The sequence below is a fragment of the Camponotus vicinus genome, unplaced genomic scaffold (genome assembly GCF_025532165.1).
Source record: "Camponotus vicinus isolate PSW18456_S1 unplaced genomic scaffold, iyCamVici1.0 SCAF_4, whole genome shotgun sequence".
NCBI lineage: Eukaryota > Metazoa > Arthropoda > Insecta > Hymenoptera > Formicidae > Camponotus > Camponotus vicinus.
Window position 1 is genome coordinate 10771697 of NW_028141976.1, and position 22393 is coordinate 10794089.

At 42.0% G+C, this 22393-nt stretch overlaps 2 protein-coding genes across 23 annotated transcripts in view; one reads left to right on the forward strand and one right to left on the reverse strand.

Annotated features, from left to right (window-relative positions):
• The window catches only part of LOC145970020 (uncharacterized), a 137891-nt gene that overhangs the window by 72977 nt on the left and 42521 nt on the right, over positions 1–22393 (reverse strand). The gene's annotated exons all lie outside the window — the stretch shown is intronic.
• Positions 1–22393, forward strand: part of Br (broad-complex core protein) — a 69960-nt gene that overhangs the window by 18067 nt on the left and 29500 nt on the right. For 3 of the 17 annotated variants that reach the window (XM_083096372.1, XM_083096373.1, XM_083096374.1), the window contains exons 3-7: positions 2529–2730; positions 2870–3061; positions 3909–4503; positions 4957–5016; positions 15907–17283. In XM_083096372.1, the coding sequence (XP_082952498.1) occupies positions 2545–2730; positions 2870–3061; positions 3909–4503; positions 4957–5016; positions 15907–16523 (1650 nt within the window). In that variant the 5' untranslated portion in view covers positions 2529–2544 and the 3' untranslated portion in view covers positions 16524–17283. Of the gene's footprint in view, positions 497–2528; positions 2731–2869; positions 3062–3908; positions 4504–4956; positions 5017–15906; positions 17285–20837; positions 22374–22393 lie in introns of those variants that run through there. The other 14 variants (XM_083096388.1, XM_083096384.1, XM_083096386.1 and 11 more) reach the window with 9 other exon arrangements.

Below are 22393 nucleotides of genomic sequence, written 5' to 3' on the forward strand. Positions count from 1 at the left end.
AGTGTATTTACCGATATCCTCTCTCGCCCGCTACAACATCCTAAACCTCGCGCGACGATACGTGGGGGGATCTCTATCCCACTCTCGCGATCTCACGCGTTGCCGTACGCATCGATCACGCAGGTGTCACGCAGGATTCGCCGGAATCGATCGCTCGTAGGACTCGATCTCTCGCCGAGAATAGCAGCCGCGGGCGAGCTTCCTTCGAGTCGCGAGTGTCGAGTGTGCTCGGTTCCTTCTTCTTTTTTTTTTTTTCTCTTCGCCCGCGCCAAGATAATCGCCGTCCTCGCCGCCACCGCCGCCGTCATCGTCGTGTTTGGCTCGGTTGTTTCGGTCATTAGCTTACGCGGCATGACGGCCGATAGGTGTTCCTCGGCGATAACGCGTCCAGACTCGGCAGACTGTGATTCGCGCTCGGGTTGCCGGCCGAGCGTGCCTTAGAAAACTATACGAGAGCTCTCTCCGTCAGTCAGTGTGCGTGTGTGTATGCGAGAAGGTATCTATCGTATCGCGGGAGAGGATCCCCGACAGATTGATCGATCGCGCGCGCGTCGCTTTTCGGCGTTTCCGCCTCGACCAGGAGCGCGAGAAGGTTTACGTGCGACGTGTGCGATTTCAAAAATTTCGATCCCGAGATTCCCCGCGCTCGCATAATCCCGCTCGCGATTATTCGCGACTCGTCCGGACTCTCTCCCCCCTCGTTCCTCCTTTGTCCTTCTTTCTCCCTCTAATCCCGGCTGGTGCGTGCAAATTGTGTAAATAGTTTAACGCCGTTCGTTCGCCCTGCCGGCAATGAAGCGAGCGACCTAGTCGTAAACTGAAAGTTGTAGTTTTTTTTTCCTTGGCTTTATCAACGCGAACCAACGTACGAGAGACCATCGCGCGTTTTTTCTGTCTGTTATCAAACAATGTTCGGTAGCAAAGTTATCTGTCGGATTCGTCACATGTAATTTTAGCAGGACGCGATAGCGACACTTGAAAAAATTCCTGGAACAATCTCCACGTGAGTGTAAAAAATCGGTGGACGCTCGAGAGAATAGGAGACGCGGATCTCTCTCTTTCTCTCTCTCTCTCTCTCGTTGTTGATTCTTCCGTCTTGCTTCAATTTTTTTCGCGAGTAACTCGAAAGACACTGGAACAAGCTTAAATCAACGAGGTTCGACGCACGAAAATAGATTGCCGAGTCTGTCGTGGAGATTCTGTCATGTTGGAAGCGATAAAACTCATCGGCCGTGAATAATTATCCTCCTGGATTTCGCGCCGCGGAAAATGCGAGATCGCTTTGCCACTCGTTAAATGCTCCAACCCATTTTTTCTAGTCGCGCCAGCGAGTCGTTTTGTAAATTTGTTTTAAGATCTCTTTTTTTTTATCATTATGCTAAGATAACACTATCAGCGTACATTTAGTGCTCCCGCTTTTATAAGTAGCAGAGAATTATTTAATCAACGTACTCTCTTTCTCTCTTTCTTTTTTCTCTTTCTCTCTTCTCTTTGAATTGGCTCCAGCTTGACGACTTAATTTTCCCGTATGGCGAAGCAGCAATTTGCGCTGTGTGTGTCTATGTGTGCGTGCGTGTGTGTGTGTGTGTGTGCGTGCGTGTGTCTCTCCTGATTTTATTTCTGTTAATCGTCCTTTATCCGCTCATCTTTCTACGCAATTGGGCAAGTAAACGCTCGTTTCTATTTCCGGTTTCGCGATAAGCTTAGCCACGCAATATTTCATTTCTTTCGCGATATTTCGACAATCCGTTATGTCACGCTATTGTCGTTCGACGAAAAAAAAAATATATATGCATGTATAAAATTTTTCAATTATCATTTACACAATTATGCGGATGTAAAGAAACATGAAACATCTCCACTTGCATCGTTATGTCACGCGCGTTTTTTCTCATTATGTTTTTATACGATTAATCTTTTACATCTTTTTCCAAGATGAATAAATCAGATCGATAAATCTCAACATTACATAATATCAATGTCGAATTGTTCCTAATAAATTTACACGCAGAAAAATGATGAGCTATCGAAAACTAGCTTTTTCATCGTTAATAATCTCAAGCTATTAATATAATTTTTTAACGAGATGTCGTAGATTAATTAAAAGCGTGCGTTATGTAATTTTGCGGGAATAAATTTTCATATATATCTAATCGCTCACTTTTCTCTCCGACTCTTCTCGTCGCGATTTTTGCTCCCCTCTTTATAATTTTATAGTCAACCTCTAATTTATCGCAAAAATATCGCGGGACATGCAATTGCGATTCGATATCAGTCGAATATGCGTACATGTTGCAATTGTGTTTTCGAATGTCGAAATTGGACTTATCTAAAATTATCAGTTTACAAGCTTATCGATGTGCACTAGTCGGGTCGTAGCCGAAATTTCACTTACACATTCGCGCGTCGCGTTTAAGACGCTTTAGCGGACGGACAAATGTCTGTCGGCTAATGTCTCGCTCGTTAGATCCTAAGCGATACTCCCTCCGTCCGATCGGTAGCAGCAGGCGTTCGCTTTCTAATTGCAGGTGAATAGACACAACGATGGTAGATACACAACATTTCTGTCTGCGATGGAACAATTACCAGAGCAGCATAACCTCGGCGTTTGAAAATCTGCGGGACGATGAGGACTTTGTGGACGTGACGCTGGCCTGCGACGGCAAAAGCCTGAAAGCCCATCGCGTCGTTCTCTCCGCCTGTAGCCCGTATTTTAGAGAATTGCTCAAGGTAAGAGTCTCTTCCTCCGACTGAAAAACGTTTGCCAAATTTTTACCTACGAGACGCAATTTGAGAGACGGAGAATCCTTCTCCTCCGTCGAGAATCACCACCTAACGATTACGCGCGCAACACGTTGCGCTGTTTCAGAGCACGCCGTGCAAGCACCCGGTGATAGTGCTCCAGGATGTGGCGTTCAGCGACTTACATGCCTTAGTGGAGTTTATTTATCACGGCGAGGTGAACGTGCATCAGCGGTCTCTCAGTAGTTTCCTAAAGACCGCGGAGGTCCTCAGGGTATCGGGCCTCACGCAACAGACCGACCAAACCGACAGAGACGAGGTAACGTCTTCGGGGGACACAATTACGGGGATTGAAAGCGCCAGTGTACGTGCGTGCTCGGGCTTTGACGCTACCGGCTACATTCGATGGTTTCTGTGTTTACGAGTGACAATGAAAGTGCGACAGCTGGCGTAAGATTTAGAAGACTCGCCTCCTTCCGTTCTCTATTTTTTCTTCTTTCCTTTTCGCCGAGCTACGCGTCTGTAGTATCCGAGATCGAGCACGCCGCAATTACATGGCTCTCAAGTTTGCCAAGAGCGTCACGTGTACGTGTGTATGTGTGCGTAACGTAAATTCGTCCATGTGTACTCGCGCACGTATTGTATGTATATACATATATATACGCGTATTTCACATTCACGTGCGTATCGCACGCGCATATATAAACACATGGCCGTGTCCTTCGTGTCTCTCGTTCTCTCTTTCTCTCTCTCTCGAAGGCTCGAATAATACATAACTCGTACATACGTTATCGTCAATAAACGTTACTTTGGGCGAATGGCTTTCGCGTTATCTCGTGATGCAGAACGCGTCTATCTTGATTCCAAATTCGTAATTGTCATAGGTCATGCGAAAACAAAGATAAAGCGGCTCGTCCGACTCGTCCGTGAAAATCGTACAATTTGACCGTAAAGTATCGAATACCGATACGTATCGCGATACTCTTCAATTTGCATGCCCGAGCGAAACTATCGTTTCCAATCGAAACGATTTATCGATCGATTAAACGACTGAATCCGGATCCGGACGAGGATTTCGATAATTGCGGACCGCACAATCGCGTACCCCCGCCCTCTCCCCATGTATAATTAACATCTATCGTTCCCGTTTCGCTCTCTGTCACCAGCTGTCGCATGTTCGCGCCCTGGCGGGCGGCGGCAATCACCTGCCGTTCCACGACAAGACGGAGGAGATCGCCTTCCCTCGTGGCGGCTCGCCGCCCACCCCCGTGACCCCGACGCCGACCACGGTGCAACAGTTGCTGCGTCGCGCCCAGATACGTCGCAACGAGAGACGCACCCCGGATCCGCACGATGAGACGGCCAAGAGACCGCGGGTGCCGTCGCCGCCGCTCAACAACAACGACGCCACGCCCACGGATTTCTCGATGGTCAAGAGTAATCACCTGTCGACCAAGGTGGAGGGCAACGGGGTGCACGACGAGAACAGCCTGGTCGAGGACAATATAAAGTGCGAGCCGTTGGAGCTGACCGGCGGCAACGGCGGCGCCAACGCCGGCAACAACGAGGACTCGTCCGATTCCGGGGCCGCGGCCTCGGATCGACCGCCCGCGTCCGCGAGCAGCAACGAGCACGAGCCGGAACCGGAACACACGTCCGGGGCGCAGAACTATCTGCCGGAGAGCAAGCTCTTCACGTCGACCCCCGGCAGCTTCAACTTTAGCATGGCGGCGCTCACCACCGATCACACACCATTGTCAGGTACGTCGGGGACGCGACGATCCCAAGGCGGGCCTGTACGCACGGATCGATTTACGCGCGGTCCGCCAACGACCTTTGACTCTTGACTCTTGAGCGCGCGACCACTTTGCTCGCTTTAATAATTGCGAAAAGATTTCTTCTCCTTGAGACAAAATATGTTTAGCATTTCGCACTTTGAGTCGAGTATCGCTACTCTCTTTTTCCTTCTCTCGCGGAATTTTATTTTGCATATTAGAAGAACAGATATTTGAATTTTTCTTGGCGATTCATATCTTTCGTTGAATATTTTGATGAATTTGCGCAGCTAGAGTCTCCAAGATTTTTGCACTCTGTCTCGGCTTATTCTCGTCTCAGCTTATCGTCGCGTTTTTCCCTTTCAATTGCGAAATTGCGTACAGGCCGTTGTTGAGTTTCCGCGCGCGATGACATCGCCGCTACTACGTGTGACGATAGTGAAATTTCCAGGATTGGGCCACGGCTTGCAAACACCGGACCTGGCGGGTACTTCGCAAGGTAAGAAACTCGTCTCTCTTCTTTTTTTAGCTCTTTGCCCTTTCGAAATCATTAGAATTGCTTGAAAAAAAAGTCGAGATACTAGACATATACGTATATATATATATATATATATATATATATATATATATATATACACACACACACATATATATATATATATATATATATATATATATATATATATATATATATATATATATATACGTTCCCGCTATATATTTGTGGCACTCATCACGCGACCGTAGAAACGTCAATGTGCGTTCTTTTGATTTTTTTAAGGGCACTCTGCGCTACCTTATTATTCTTCTACTGACAGTCGATACATCGCGGCATCGCGCCTCGATCGTACGCGATGTAGCGGTCTCGCTCTAATAAAAAATAACTAAGGACTTGTGCAATTATATCAAACTAACCAAATCACACACAAATTTTTACGAGAATGAAAATGTTTACTGGTTGCGGTGAAAGAGCACTACTATCTGCTTGGAAAATTATTAAGTCTCTTCTAATTGGCATGCGTTCCAAAAATCATCGATATCATCATTACTATACGGCACCATATACGATTCGCCTACATTTTGCATATCATAAAAAAAATCATGTACTACGTGGAGCTGCGTGTGGCTCCACGGTCTCAAAACGGAAAATCGAGCTCGTGAATGCAATTCTCGATGCTCGTATCTTATAAAATTCGACGCAAGTAACGCTCGCCCGATTGTAACTCACGCTCGTTAACGCGCCAAGCTCCATCAAGTTACGCTCAAATATCCTCGAATTAATTATTACATACGGTTTATCTGTGCGCGTTCCACATATAAGAGATAAATCCACAACATTGGCTCATTTCGCAAGTTTATTACATTTGTTACGCATCAAGAACGTCATGTAGCGTTCGGGTGTATTCAATGTGCTAAATTTAGTGTATTTTAAAAGTACTTTGATAGAGAAAAATGTAGAGACATGTATTTTTCACTTGCTATTTTGTTGCGCTTGGAAAAAAAATATGAATGGATATAAGATTTTCTCGGAAGAAAATTGCAAGAAATTGAGCATGTGTTTCACGAGGAATTTGCATAAATGTAGTGCCAAAATTATCAAATTTCAAATAAGATTTTTCCATCAAAAATATATGAATTAGAATTGTTACATGGATATATTGCTATATCATATTATGATACATCTTTGAATAGTTGATTTTTATTTATGACTGTGGCTTTGCGGGTACTTTTTAAATATATGCAAATTTTATTTCCCAGAAAACTTATATACTTTGAGATATATGATATACAAATATATATTTTAATAAAATGTATTTTCAAGAAAGAGACACTTTATCAAAAAAGAAAATTTACTTTGGGAAGCAATTTTAGTTTAAAACTTGACGATATATTCAAAAAAAAAGTCACGCACCTTGTACGTGCAAGAATCGAATAATTCATTTCAAGCAATTTCCTCGCGAGTCACTTTATACATCCGCAAAATGTAATCGGGACCGTTGAACGAAGCAAAGTTACATGGGCAGAGCGAGACGCTTTTTTATGACGATTCTATCGCGCGAAAAAAATAAAAAAATAAAAAAAAAGTTGCACGTCGGCCGCAGCAGATACATTCGCTCGAACATCGAGAACCACCGTTAATTGATACACCGACGCGAAAAAAATGCGATTAATCGATTGAGCTTGGCATCACTGTGCAATAATTTGGCGCGACTCATCGCGAGTTTGGACGCTCAAAAGGGCTGCATCCGGTCTCGAGAAAGGGGTTAACGACGACGCGGCGACGAGGCCACGTTGTATACGCGTGTCTTTTGCATCTTTTCCCTCGATCGAGAGCGTCAACGATCAGCGCACGATGCTTTGAGCGTCGTCTCGATATACCTTATAAATATGCCGATTTGCCCGATAATCGATCGTTGCCGTGCTTGTATCGCTCGATTGAACGTTGGGTTGCGTATCGGTGTACTATCCCCCTCTTCCTCGTGTTAACGTTTTGAAATAGAATCAATATCGTGGCGATGATATCGCCGATATAACGCCGTCGTCGTGTTTCGCTATGGGTGCAGGTACGATGGAGAAAAAAAGAAAGGAGATGCGCAATCGCGACTCGATAAGACGCTCGAAACTTCATCTTGCAACTCTGTGCAATCTGCGGATCCTTCGTACGGACATATATTTATATAAAATTAATTGCAAAAGAGGATGTGATAGGTCAACTATTCTTCTCTATATATCTATTAAACAACTGTGCATATATATATATGCATTTTAATAATGAAGTCATTTTACTGACGGTTGATTAAACCAAAAGCGGAAAAAAAAACACGGAAGGAAAGAGTAGGATTTTAAATGTCGCGGTGTTTGCCATGCAATTTTTAATTGCTACGATTAAAAGACGAATACGAGAAGCAGGAGTACATCGATAACGAAGCTGTAATAGAGAATCGTCGTGCAACAATGTTATCGGCTCTTTCGGCGACGAAGCTGGCTGCTTACGTCGACGTAACGGCGCGATTGTATGGCTCAAGGTGCGATATCGTCCTCTCCGCGCTAAAGATAATGACGAATAATTACGGGAACGAAGAATGGCGTACTTGAGCGTGCGTGACCTTCCACAAGCGGATTTTGGCGACGTTTGCGCGCGCGCGCACGTGTGTGCGTAAGTGTATACATGTGTGTGAGAGAGGGGAGATCGAAAAAAATTCGGACCGATCATGTGTGCGTTTTCGCGCCTGAGCTGGCGCGGCAAGAACGAGTCGACGTCGTCATGGGCCGCGACAAGTTGACGCATTTTTCGCATCTCGTGCGCGCATATATATGTATCTTTTTTTTTCTCCTCGCTAGGTATCCTTGGGTGAGAAAAGTTTGACAAATGCGCGACACAATCAACCGGTCGGTTGCGTAAATTCAGGTGCGGCTTCGCATTGTCGATTAATATTTGAACGGCTGGTTTATACTAGGTTAGTACTGAAAAAGTTTATCTCTCGCGGCGATACACGCACACAACCGGGGGAGATGGGGGGAGGGAAGGGGTGGAGGCGATGGGCAAAGCGGAATGGGAGAGGAGGAGGGAGGGAACGAGAATTCGGGGACCGCGTCGATAAGGCTGCAGATGTTATCCGCAAAATTCAAAGTCCCTCTATCTCCGACGAACGAACGTAGCCAACTAAACATTGGCCTAACTAAAAATACAACGACCTTGGTATGCCACTCACGTTCCTGCCACTCACTCTCTCCGCGAATCATTAGATACATTAAATTATATCTCACCGGGTATACGCGCCGACGACGGCGACGACGAGTCGTGTCGCCCCGTGTCGTCAATCGCTCTCTCGGCGCGCGAGAGAATGATATAATTCTTTTTTCTTCTTTCTCTTTCTCTTTCTCTCTCTCTCCCCGACTAGTTTCGAAGAATATCTTGCGACATACCACGCGGTGCTCGGTCCGCTATTGGTCAGACCGATTTATGCAACGCGTTTACTCATCGATGAGGAATGGCTCTGCGCAAAAATCTCGTCCCGAATACACAATTTTTTTTTACGAAAATTTAGAAATATTCACTACACTTTCGTACGGGAATCTTGGGAATGTTAACGAGTCTTCCGATGGACGAAGAACGTAAAGAGCTACGCGACACGTGGATTGTATTCTTAAAAAATGCGTTGGAATTTCACTGGAAATGTCTTAGAATATTACACGGATTAATTTTTGAAATACTTGATTTGTACATGTGGTTTTATTCAAATATAAATAGATAATTACACGCGATAAAGTCTTAATAGAGAAGCATATAATAACCGTCATCTTGGCATTTCAAAAGTTAAACGCGGTTGAAATCCTTTCTCTCGATACTTCCTTCGATCAATATTCACTGCTGAATCGAAATTATTGTTCCTAGTTTTATATCCAATATTTTTTATCCGCGAAAAGTATACGTCCCGAGAATATTTTTTAGAAAGAAAGCGAGGCTAAATACTTTCATTAATTAATCTCATGCTTCGTCGCGTAAGTATTTCCGATATAATCTTCCGTGTAATCTCATAATCGGTTTCGAGTCTTACTGAGGTTCTCTTTGTTTTGTGCAAAACTAGTAATAATTATTGACTTTGTTGAATCGACATATTTTTTTAAATTATATATTATTAATTCTCAACGTATCGATTAACTCTCCCAAGCAAATCACGGGGTATTGGCAAAGTGTTTTCTCATTTTATTTTTCAACTCACTTTCGCGTACACCTCAAGCCTCTCCAGAAAAATTCTGTTTCGCGAAAGACGATATTTTGAGATGCTAAGCGGCGATGTGGTTTATGCGCGAGAGCCTCGCGTTCAGCATGAATTCGCATGTGTTTAGAGAGTAAAAAGTAAAATATATTAACTTCCAAAATAGCACCGTTCAAGGAACACGACGAAAAATCCAGCTATAAAAGTCGGGGGAAAGGGGGAGAAGAGAAAGGGGGGAGCGGGGGACGAGCATCAAATCCGCGTATATTCTTTCGCCTGATTTTCTCCTTCTTGACCGCGTATTCTCGTCCGCTCAATTTATTCCTCCAAGATGCGCTTAAAGCGTCGCGCGTATCTGAGAGGGCGACGTGTGCTCCGATTATTTTCCTTCTTTTTTTCCCCTTTTCTTTTTCGGCTGCGCTCTGCACCACTTTCGTAGAGAGGCAGATAGGTGGTAATCCGTCGCGGCATAAAAATATCGATTGCGAGGTTGAATTCGAGCGCGGTTTATCTTCCTTCTGCGCTTGTGTATCAGGAGGCGTGGCAAAGTCTCGATGCATCGGTGCTAACCAAATATTTGTTCTATCGCTTTTTAGCACTATATAAAGAGAGGGAGGGGAGAGTATTTTTTACGCATCTTTTTTTTCTGCAAATAGTTGATACTTCTTGTCAACTGAGGAGAAGCTGAAGAGAGATGCTCCGCGCGAGTTGTCTTTTTCGGCATGTCAGCTCTAAGCGATGTATAATGAATAGGCGTGTATCGATCCACAAGGAAGTGAACCACCCGTTTCTTCCGAGCACGATGCTTTATTCCTCGAGTTTCGTCTTTAATTCGTAGAATTAAGAGAACAGAGGAGATTACTTTGTATCGATTATACGAGACGCATGAAAAATTTTGCTTTTAACGACAGAGATCTCGGAGGTTGAATCTAAAATCCATCTGGCAAAACGTTAAACAGTCAATTGCTAGCTTTAATCTTGTCTATAATGGATTCTAAACTACTCTAGAAATTTGCGACTCGGACGCAAGTGTTTCGCTAAATTCTAAATATATATCGTATATAAACGCCAATCTAATTTTCCTCTTTTTTTTTTCCCTCTTTGATCGCGACCGCTCGTACGTACGGATCGCCTTTTAAACTCGCGCTGCCAAAATGCCGAAAAATGTTAGTTGCGTAACACCCAAAAGTCTACAAAGAGCAACGTAAATCCGGACACGTCGCCATCTATCGATACTGCGAATAAATGGCACGCAAAATTTTGTAAGTTTCTGTGGCGAAATGATGTGCATTTCACTCGTGTAGCTCTGTTTACTCGATACCAGGAGCACCTCTTCTCTCTCTCTCTCTTTTTATAGAGAGCCCCTCGCCCCTCTTTATACTATCTTCCCCCCCTTTCCCATCCCGCCATTCTCCATCGTTTCGTTGCTGCCTCGGTAGCTACGATTGTGTTGATGCAGTGACTCTCATTTTTTTGCACCCGCCCATAAATCCCCGCCGTTCATTCATCCTGCTACACGTAACGTGTGTGTCACGTGTGGGAAAAAATGGTCGGATGGTTCTTTTTAACGCGATATATCGAAACGTGTGATAAGGACATTTCTTACGATATACATCAAGATTGATCGCAAATGTTCGATGCAACTTGGTCCAAATGATTTATAAGCCATCGTGTCGTAGCTCGTGATTATGCGAAATTAATTCTGTTTCGATATCGTCGACTTAATACTTGAAATTAGCATCGCTGCTCGAATAAATTTTACATGTTAAATTCAATTTTCACTCGCCCAATCGTGTATGATTTCGCTCGGTTATCGGATAATTGAACTGTCACCCGTGTGTATTAAGTCTCTTGGAACATTTATATCCCAATACTCGGAGTTTGAAATATCGTGGGTTTGAAATGTTCTCCTAAATCCTGATAGATTTACTCTTGCCAAGGTTGTTTAAATCTTTAAAATCGTGCGAATCTCTATTTAAATTGTCCGGAGAGAATCGTGCCTTTTCTCCAAGGGGAGAAATCATCCCTCGTCGAATCGAATCGAATCGAATCATTTCTTCGCGAATTTCCGAATCCACGCGATTACGCGCAGACCCAAGTTAGGGAACCCCTGTCCGTATTAACGGTACGTATTCTCGGATGGACATGCGGCGCCCGCCAAGGCCAAACGAAAATTCGCTCCGAACCAAATCTGACGGAATTTTTTATCTGTAGTACGTACTTATCGGGTAGACGCCCAGGTCTAGCTACTTGTTTTCGCCTGCGCTATTATCGATGATGAACTTGAGGTGACCTCGAAAGCTGTGCAACGGTACGTGTACGTGTACGGATATTGGTGTGTGTGTGTGTGTGTGTGTGTGTGTGTGTGTGTGTGTGTGTGTGTGTGTGTGTGTGTGTGTGTGTGTGTGTGTGTGTGTGTGTGTGTGTGTGTGTGTGTGTGTGTGTGTGTGTGTGTGTGTGTGTGTGTGTGTGTGTGTGTGTGTGTGTGTGTGTGTGTGTGTGTGTGTGTGTGTGTGTGTGTGTGTGTGTGTGTGTGTGTGTGTGTGTGTGTGTGTGTGTGTGTGTGTGTGTGTGTGTGTGTGTGTGTGTGTGTGTGTGTGTGTGTGTGTGTGTGTGTGTGTGTGTGTGTGTGTGTGTGTGTGTGTGTGTGTGTGTGTGTGTGTGTGTGTGTGTGTGTGTGTGTGTGTGTGTGTGTGTGTGTGTGTGTGTGTGTGTGTGTGTGTGTGTGTGTGTGTGTGTGTGTGTGTGTGTGTGTGTGTGTGTGTGTGTGTGTGTGTGTGTGTGTGTGTGTGTGTGTGTGTGTGTGTGTGTGTGTGTGTGTGTGTGTGTGTGTGTGTGTGTGTGTGTGTGTGTGTGTGTGTGTGTGTGTGTGTGTGTGTGTGTGTGTGTGTGTGTGTGTGTGTGTGTGTGTGTGTGTGTGTGTGTGTGTGTGTGTGTGTGTGTGTGTGTGTGTGTGTGTGTGTGTGTGTGTGTGTGTGTGTGTGTGTGTGTGTGTGTGTGTGTGTGTGTGTGTGTGTGTGTGTGTGTGTGTGTGTGTGTGTGTGTGTGTGTGTGTGTGTGTGTGTGTGTGTGTGTGTGTGTGTGTGTGTGTGTGTGTGTGTGTGTGTGTGTGTGTGTGTGTGTGTGTGTGTGTGTGTGTGTGTGTGTGTGTGTGTGTGTGTGTGTGTGTGTGTGTGTGTGTGTGTGTGTGTGTGTGTGTGTGTGTGTGTGTGTGTGTGTGTGTGTGTGTGTGTGTGTGTGTGTGTGTGTGTGTGTGTGTGTGTGTGTGTGTGTGTGTGTGTGTGTGTGTGTGTGTGTGTGTGTGTGTGTGTGTCAAGTGCGGGGGCGGAGGACGAGGCAGAGAGCGAGGGGAGAGAGAGACAAGCGGGATTCGGGAGACGAACAGTTAGAGAAATGGCGAGGCGAGTGGGAAGCGAGGGAGGGAGGGCGGACGAAGAAAGGGGTGGGGAAGGTGCAGAGGCCACGACGATTGCACTTTCGCTCTTGTATGTCGTTTGTGATCTTTCCAACAAATCTGTCAAACGAGCATTTCCCTTTTCCTCATAAATATGTCGATTAGGAAGACGTATCAATCATAATAATCGCGATACGAAAGAGCGATGTCACGCTATTAGTCGATGGGATAATATTTTGTGATCGTAAAGAAATGACGATTGCAACGCGCGATTACGGGCACTACTATATAGATTATTATTCAGACTTTCCTTGATGTTATCGGCGATTATCTATTCGGATACGTGTTCCTTTATCTGGAATTTTTGAGAGGGTATACACACATATTGGAGATATATATAAGCGCGGTGCAATCTTGAAATTTGTACACATCGCGGATTTATAATGACCTTGGTCAAGAATCGTCACTAGTATCGCCCATGTAGTCGAAAATGAAGCGACCAATCAAATTGAAGATGAATATAAAGAACGCGATGTAACGTCATTCGACGATATGACATTATCGTACGATAATAATAAACGGTTGTAATTCTCATCTTTCGCAAAATGTTTATTAAAGTGAATATTATACCATCTTATATTAATGATTTCTTAAACGCATATTATTGCGTTTATCGTTAAAAAATATTCCGCTATCGCGACCACCCCAATTGACCCCGCTTTGCACGATCGCGCGCACTTTATTACCAAAATGATGGGATCTAACGAGACGTTTACATAATCGAGGAAAACTTTAAATCGCTTCGATATATTTCTCGGAGTCGAATTTGCCCGTCGAATAATCTATGTAGATTAACGCGAGGCGGAAAGAAGAGTGCAACTGGCTTATATCGCGGCTTGTGTTTGCGCCTGTTAGAGGAGACGACGAATGCTCCTCGCTAAGAATAGCGATGCACAATCTACATGAGAAAACTCCGAGTGGCTTTGTGAGAGATATATCTCTCGCGCATCGTAAAACATGTTCTCTACGTTTGTCCGAACGGGTTTTTGGGCGAAGAGTGAGAATAAACGCGCCCGTCGTGCATACGCATAGTCCCGACGTCCTCGTTTCTCGAGCGAGCGTAGGAAAAAAGACAGATTCGCTTGTGTGCCTATCGGCATAATGCTTGTCTATTGCGGGAACACCTCGTCGCTAGGGGTACGAATATTGCGACGAGTCCAAGAACGGGTTATTTCTCGTTTCGTGATATTTTCCTACACGCGTTTCATACGAGCTATCCATCTTGTAGGGTTGCACGAGGCTCGAGACAAGACGATATTCGTAAAAATATTGTATTGATAATTGAAATTTTCGAAAATTTAAATCTCTCGTCTTGAACTTGAATGAATCTTTATAGCAAAAATATCCTCTTATTTCGGCTTTATTAATGATTTTTATTTATGTAATTATTTATTAATGTGATTTAAAATAATTATTATCTATTTATGTCATTCATTTACTTTTCAAAATGCTACAATATATATATTTTCGTTGTCTTTATGAATTACAATTACAAATATATACCAATTTTCAGTAATCTTCACAATCTTAATCTTTATAATTAATTATATGTAAAAATCTTGTCTTGATCTTGTCTCGAATTTCAAGACGAGGCGATCAAAACTAGTCTTGATATTTCGTGCAATCCTATTATTTTGAAATATATAGCTGTATTTAAAAATTATAATCTGCAACTGGACGCAAAGAGAAAAAATATTGTACGGCTACGTTTGAGGAAAAAAAGACGACGTGATTATTCCATTACGATTATAAGTTTGCAAAAACGACGAAATCGTTCGAAATGATATCTAGTTTATAAACTCCACCGATTACCACTATCCGAGCGTACTCAGGGCAACTACATACACAGTTAGATTAGATTTAAAAAAAAAAAAATAGCTAAGATATTCGATATTCGCGTGGCGTAGTTGATTTAAAATTTTCAAACGTCAAATTTTCCGTCCCGATTCGCTTTTTACCTGAAGCGGAACGACCTATCGATCGTAGCCGGCTCTCTCTGCGCGCTTAGAGTCAACATCAGTCATAATACAGCATAACGGCATACAGGGGTTATTAAGAATAATACACATCCTACGTATATATCTTCTTCTCGGTTGTATCGCGAGGGGGAACGCTTTGGGGAGAATGCGGGGGTCCGGGAGGCGCGCGCGCACGGCAGGATTATGAGGGGCACGAAACACGAAGAGGGAGGGTGAAGCGGAGAACCGACGTGGGGTAGCGTTGCCACGGGTAACCGGCTGGGTAAAATCCCGCAAAGAAGCGTCGTGAATACCGCCGCGCTCTCCTGTTGACGACGATCGTTGGCGTCCCGTCGTTCAATGAATGTATTACTTACATAGTGTCAGGTTTGCCCCGATGCATCGATAGATTCTCGATAGACTTAAAAAGCCGGGTCGCAACCATCATCCAATCTCGAGCTTAAACGCCTCTTTCCTGGATTCTTACCAGTAACGTGTGTAGCAGGGGGAATAATTCTATCAAACTTGCCATATTAATATCCTATTGAGAGCTATTTATGGCAAAAATTACGGATGTTGAAGAAAACGGCGAACAAAAGCCGGCACGCAAATCAATTCAACGTATATTAATCTGCATTATTATTGTATCGATATCGGATTGAATTGACTTGTCGCAATTACTATCCAGCCAACGGATTTTATTTGTCTAGCATTCCAAATTAACTTTGTTGTCAAGGACAAAGTTGTAGATTTTAATATAGCAATCTTGATACATTTTTTTTTCCTACTCAACATTGTAAGTATGAAATAATAATTGATATTATATAATCTTTCGTGTCATACATAAATTACATAAATGATATTACGTAAATAAACTACGTCTATTTAATAATTTTTCGGGAATAAAACGAATCTTTCTCAAATCGCTCGTAGTCTAGATTTATCGACTCTCGTTGTCTCGCAATTATCGTTTATGACAAAACGTCGCTCTCATCTGTTCTTCGAGACTTTACATTAAAAATACATGGCCCACTTTAATGAAAATGTCCATTTTAGAATCGAAAATTAACTCCAAAAGCCAATACGTATATAGTAGACAGAGAGACATAGAGTGTGTATGCGTGTGAGAAAGAGAAAAAGAGAAAGAGAGAGAGAGAATAAATGTTCGTTTTTGTTACCAAAAGTTACTCGTTATGGTGCTCTAAATGATGTCGCGTGAATCCGGTTGGACTCAGCCCCCTCCTCTTTGGTTGCAGACCGGGAGGTCGCCGAGGAGGACGGGGGTTGGCAGTCCGCTATCAACATCGAGTACCAACGGCAAATACAGCGATCGAACCAAAGCGATACGAACGCAGATCGCTGCGACGAGACGGCGCATCAGCAGCAAGAGCTGCCGATAATCGATCTCTTAGACAACATTAAAGATCAGATGGAGGTCGTGCTGAAATCGGAACCCGTCTCGCCGAAGATGGACGAATTCGAGTCTTGCCTCCTGTCGAATCACACGATCGAGAATCATACGGATCGAGATCGCGACTGTCGTCGAGAGAAGCAACAGCAACAACAGCAGTCGTCCGGAAGATCCTCGAATTATGGTACGGAATTACGATGGCTACGACCGCGAAACGGTTCCTTGCCAATCAAGCATCAGGATACATCGCGCGTGTACAAGGAAGAGACTCAATACTCGAACCGCACCTATTGCAACTTGTGCCAAAAGACCTTTTCTCGCGCGTGGTCTTTGCAAAGGCACTTGGCAGACACGCACTTTTACGTGCCACAGTCTCTAGCCTGCGATCAGTGCGGCAGATGCTATAAATCGAGAAACAGCCTGGTTAGTCACAAGAGCCAGTATCACGCTAGAAAACCGTAAATACCAAGACTCAATGCGAAGTTATGTATTGAACGGTGCCACCGATCTAGGATGAGTCTCCGTATGCATATCACAGAAGACAAACATAATGACTAAACTTATAATATAACGCAGAATGTATGCGACTATCGGAGGGAAGGGAGGGTGATTTTACAGTGCCCCGCTTGTCGGACGTATGCAACCGCGTCGTATAAATGTGTTCTACTAATTAGTGTGTTATAATTTACGTTCTCTCTATACCGCTCATGTATTGTAATTATATCTCAACAGTATTGTGCAGCGAGATTTATTACTAGTCGTTCATTTCCCCTCTGGCGAGAGATTACCTCATTCGAGACCAAAGAAATCATCGGTGTTAATTCCTCGGCATTTATAATAAGTCGTCAGTCATTTCGTGAATACGATATAAAGCACCATACTTGTAATATAGTTGTCGAGATTCTATAGAATGTATTTTTTTTTAGACGGGACTTTAAAAAAAGCATGCATGTAATTTCGTAGAACTCAAATTTCAATATGTTAGATATGCAAATACAATCTCTATGTTTATTCATGGCAATAAAAATAATCAGATACACGATATTATATTTTGTGTTCATAATAGCAAAATTTGATTTGATCCAAATTACGTCAAGCTCTTTATTTGGATTTTTACCCGTTTTGTTATGTCTCATTACTGAATTCGTATTCGAGACAAAAATATTTCAACACTAGTTGACATATGTTTAATGAGATACGGGATTTTTGTTAGAACATGATAAAAAAAGAGAATTTTACTTAGAAATATTCGAGACAAAAATATTTTACTAGTTGACATATGTTTAATGAAATACGGAATTTTTGTTATTATGATTTTTGCTATAGCATAATTGAAAAAAGACAATTTTACTTTTACTTGGAAATATTCGAGACAAAAATATTTTACTAGTTGACATATGTTTAATGAAATACGGAATTTTTGTTATTATGATTTTTGCTATAGCATGATTGAAAAAAGACAATTTTACTTTTACTTGGAAATATTCGAGACAAAAATATTTTACTAGTTGACATGTTTAATGAAATACGGAATTTTTGTTATTATGATTTTTGCTATAGCATGATTGAAAAAAGACAATTTTACTTTTACTTGGAAATATTCGAGACAAAAATATTTTACTAGATATATGTTTAGTGAAATACGGAATTTTTGTTATAATGATTTTTGCTATAGCATGATTGAAAAAAGACAATTTTACTTTTACTTGGAAATATTCGAGACAAAAATATTTTACTAGTTGACATATGTTTAGTGAAATACGGAATTTTTGTTATTATGATTTTTGCTATAGCATGATTGAAGAAAGACAATTTTATTTTTACTTGGAAATATTCGAGACAAAAATATTTTACTAGTTGATATATGTTTAATGAATTACGGAATTTTTGTTATTATGATTTTTGGTATAGCATGATTGAAAAAAGAGAATTTTACTTTTACTTAGAAATATTCGAGACAAAAATATTTCACTAGTTGACATATGTTTAAAGAAATACGGAATTTTTGTTATTATGATTTTTGTTATAGCATGATTGAAAAAAGAGAATTTTAATTTTACTTGGAAATATTCTTCGATATTGAAGTGAGATTAAAGTCTTCATTAAAAATGCTGCGGATCATTTGACACATTTGATACACCGAATTAGTAGTCGCTAATCAGATGTTATTTGACATTGCAGCTCATAGCATTTTATCAGTCACAGTACGATATTAATTCTACAGATTACAAGATTACATAACATTACGTTTCGCGAAGACTCGTGTTACGCAAGCGCGTATTGCACTCGTTTCGACATAGACAAATGCCATTGTTCCTGTGCATTCGTGAGATTGTAATTGCGTAAAGCGTTTTAAGAAAAAAAAATTAAAAAAGCTCGAGACACTGCGCGCGTTCCCTACTGTTATAACGTGGCGTATACAGAAAAAAAAACACGCGGTATACAAGTCGTCGACTAAACGGCGAGGAATGAAGGGAGATGTTTGATTAAAAAAAGTGAAATGTTTCTAATGAGCGAGCGGTATCTCACGGCCTAAATATCGCGCGAGAAGAAAGAACTTCTGTTGGCGGCTCTTTCGCCTTCAAGGCTACGCGAAAATACCATCAATCATGAAATATAGAAAACATTACGCTTCATCGCATCACCTCATTAGAAACAGATATCGTATTTGTGTACAGCTCGCACATATCTCTACATTCTTGCGCATATTCACGTACGCGTATATATGTACATATATATATATATATATAAAATATATATAAGACTACGCTCTATTTTGCTGTAAATAATATGCATATCGACATGGATATATCTGGTAGTCATGAAACACTAACTTCATCGCTCACGATTGTTCGCTGTGAAACCTTGGAACTGCTTGCACTGTGTTATCCTAATTGCGTCCGAAAAAAGTAAGCGTCATGCGATCTGTTTTAAGAGAGAGAGAGAGAGAAAGAGACAGAGACAGAAAGAAAAAGAGAGAGAGAAATGTTGCATGATTTCGGAATTGAAAGAACTTTCCGAGACTGTAATTATTACCATTGTCATCGTATTCGATCGATATTACACTTTGACGGCACGTGTATCGAGAATTTAAATTTGATTATTTTATAAAAAGAGTAATTAATGATCATTCTTTAGAGAACGTGTAATCGAATAAAATTATTGCAATATTAGATAACACAGGAGGAGCGCGCATAAAAAGAGGTCTTACATAATACGGTTGACATTCTACATCGTTCTACATCTCTCTGACAATGTCGCTGAAATTACGCAATATTGACTGTATATGAAATTATCAGCACTTCTTATGTCATGAATCAGCACTTTTTATGTAATTGAAGTTTTTGATGTTGCTTCTACATAAACGAACACAGGAATTATTTCTTTTTTATTAATATATTGCTTTATAACAGAATCTATAGAAAAAAATATTAGTATAATCTATAGAGAAGAACGCATCTTGCATAACGTTTTTTGAGAAAAAAATCTACCATAAAATTTTCTATACAAGTTTAATGAAATCGGTCGCGAGAAAGAAAAAATTAAAACAATGTCGAGTATGCAACAATAAAGAGAAACGACGATGATATTCGAAACGCGAATAACGGACGCAATAATGGCAATACTGAAGAACATTGACATAAAGACAAGGACACACGGTGACGATATTCACTATAATAGCAATTACAAATACGTTATTACACGGCATTATAAATGATAATCGGATTAATTGCGGGATGAAACGTTGTTATGTTCAATGATGGCGATAATGAAATAATGAATTAAAGATTGAGAAGATACAGATCCTGACAATATTGGACATCAAAGTATGTACAGAATAGCAAGATTGACATGGCTTGTTCAAAGATGAACCGAAATAACGATCGAGAAAAATAAAAGTGGATAAAAATAAATACGATGAACAATTACAATGACGACAAAGTAATACGAGAAAAAGAGAGAAAAATTGAGGTAATAACGTTGACATTGACATCGACGACGAGATTGACTACGACGAAAACTTTGGCGGTAACGATTACGACGAAAGGATTGACGATCACGATGATGATTACGACAACGATCCGGAGAAATCGGATAAATCTTGAAAATTTCACGGTCGAAAAAGCGAAAAAAAAGAAAACGAGAGATACGGTGACAATGGTTACGTCCGTGATGCGTTAGGAGACATTTTCCTCGTAATAATCGTCATTACATCATGCAATCAGACGCAAGCAGCGGCACCCCTATATAACTCTTAGGTGGTTTTAAGAAATAACACACACACATACGTAAACATAAATTTGGGCACGGCTTGTCGGGTGACGGTGGTACGATGTATGCTCGATTAATAAGGCGCAAAATAAAAAAAAAAGTACTAAGCGGCAAGTAGAGGCGAAAAGAAAAAGAGAGAAAGAGCACACACGGGCGCACGATATTTTCTCAGCTGCGACAACTGTGGTGGTGCCGATTTATCGACGGTGGGTGTAGGAGTGTGGAATGGTGGTGTACGATTGCGAGTCCGACGAGATCGCGGCTAGAAAAAAAAATGGAAAAAAAAAATAAAATGAAGCGTAGAGAAGCACGGGGATGACGTCCTCTCACTCTCTTTCTCTCTGTCTATCTGAACCGCTTCCCCCGCCCCTCCCTTTTTTCCGTCCCCCCCTCCCCTCCCCTTTGGTCTAATGTCTACTCGTCCACTTGTCCTGTGCCCCCGACGTTTCGAGCGCCAAAAGCCCACAAAAGTAGTAACCCCTGTGTGTCTGGTTCTGCCGCCAGGTCTGTTGGCTGGCAGCGGCGCGAGCGATGAGTTTCGATGCGAGCCGTGCAACAAAAACCTGACCTCCCTAACGCGGTTGAAGCGGCACATACAGAACGTGCACACCAGGCCCAGCAAGGAACCGATCTGTAACATCTGCAAGCGGGTTTACTCCAGTCTAAACAGTCTGCGCAACCACAAGAGCATCTACCACCGGCAGCACAACAAAAGCGAGCAACAGAGAAAGGAAGTAGCGCAGGTTTGCGAATGGCAGAGAGATCAGAGAGGAGAGCACACCGAGAGAAATTACTCTGCGCAGCAGCAGCAACAGCAGCAGCAACAACAGCAACACCAGGCTCAGCAACATCCGCGAATGGCATGAGATTACTCTGCCTCTGTTCCTCGCGCTTTCTCTCTCTCTCCCTCTGACGAATTCTTGGTGAATTTCTTGGTGTCGAGAGTGTATCGAGTGTTTACGCCGCATAGACCTACGTTACCGTTATCGTTACGGATCGAGATCCGATGTGATTCCGAATTCTGCGATCGCTGGCGATTGAAATACCAATTTCTCATTGTACAGTGGAAGTTGGCGGACATTCGAAATGACGTAGCTCGGATAATAACTCCATTCGCCGTCGTATTCTCGAGATACCTCAAATATTTAACGAGAAGTCGAGAGAAAGACCGGTCGTACGATTCTGCGGCGATGTAACGCGATGTGATTTTTAATGTAACGTCACGATTTGTTGTAAGCGTGAAGATATCACGAATGAAATCGAATCTCTCGAGCCGGTAACGTGCCGATGAAACGAATTTAACTACGGTTTCGAACCGTCAAATTGCCGGGAAATTTCTTATTCTTTCGAGTCTTGCGACAAAATAATCATTTCTCGATGTCATTGCGTCTCGTTTGCAACGATTGACAAAATGCGAATCGAATGAGTGACGTCTTGAAATGAAGCGCGAAATTCGGATGTGTCGCTTGAGTAGACGACCGATATCGCAAAGTTGCATTGATATTTTTTATGAAAAAAAAACTAAACTAAAATATCCCATAAGGTATATTATATTTGCATCTTTTGTAAATAGTGTTGCGAAAGATCGAACAGAGAAAAGATTCGCGTATCTAGAATCTGAGCGACTACTTATGTGATAGGCATAACACCTTCGACTTTCGAAGTTTCGATTAGCTCAAGGGCCACGATATTTGTTGTTATTTTTATATATTATTTATGTGACGAGAGCACACAATATTATATATACACCCACACACACACACACACACACAGACACAGACACATATACACGCGCGATAATTGCAGACAACTTCTGTTTCTATTTATCGTCCTACGTGACGGTACAAGAAAAAGGTGCGGTACAAAACGGGATAATAAAATATTATTTAATGTATCTAATTTATTCGTAACTTTATATTCCTTTAGACAAGTTAGAATAGAATAATGCACTCTTTTTTCCCCTCTCTCCCCGCCATTTCATTAATTTTCCTTCTTTCCTAATACGCAGCGTTTACGTCTTTCATGTCCTATGTCTACGATGCAAAATTTCTTTGCCATAA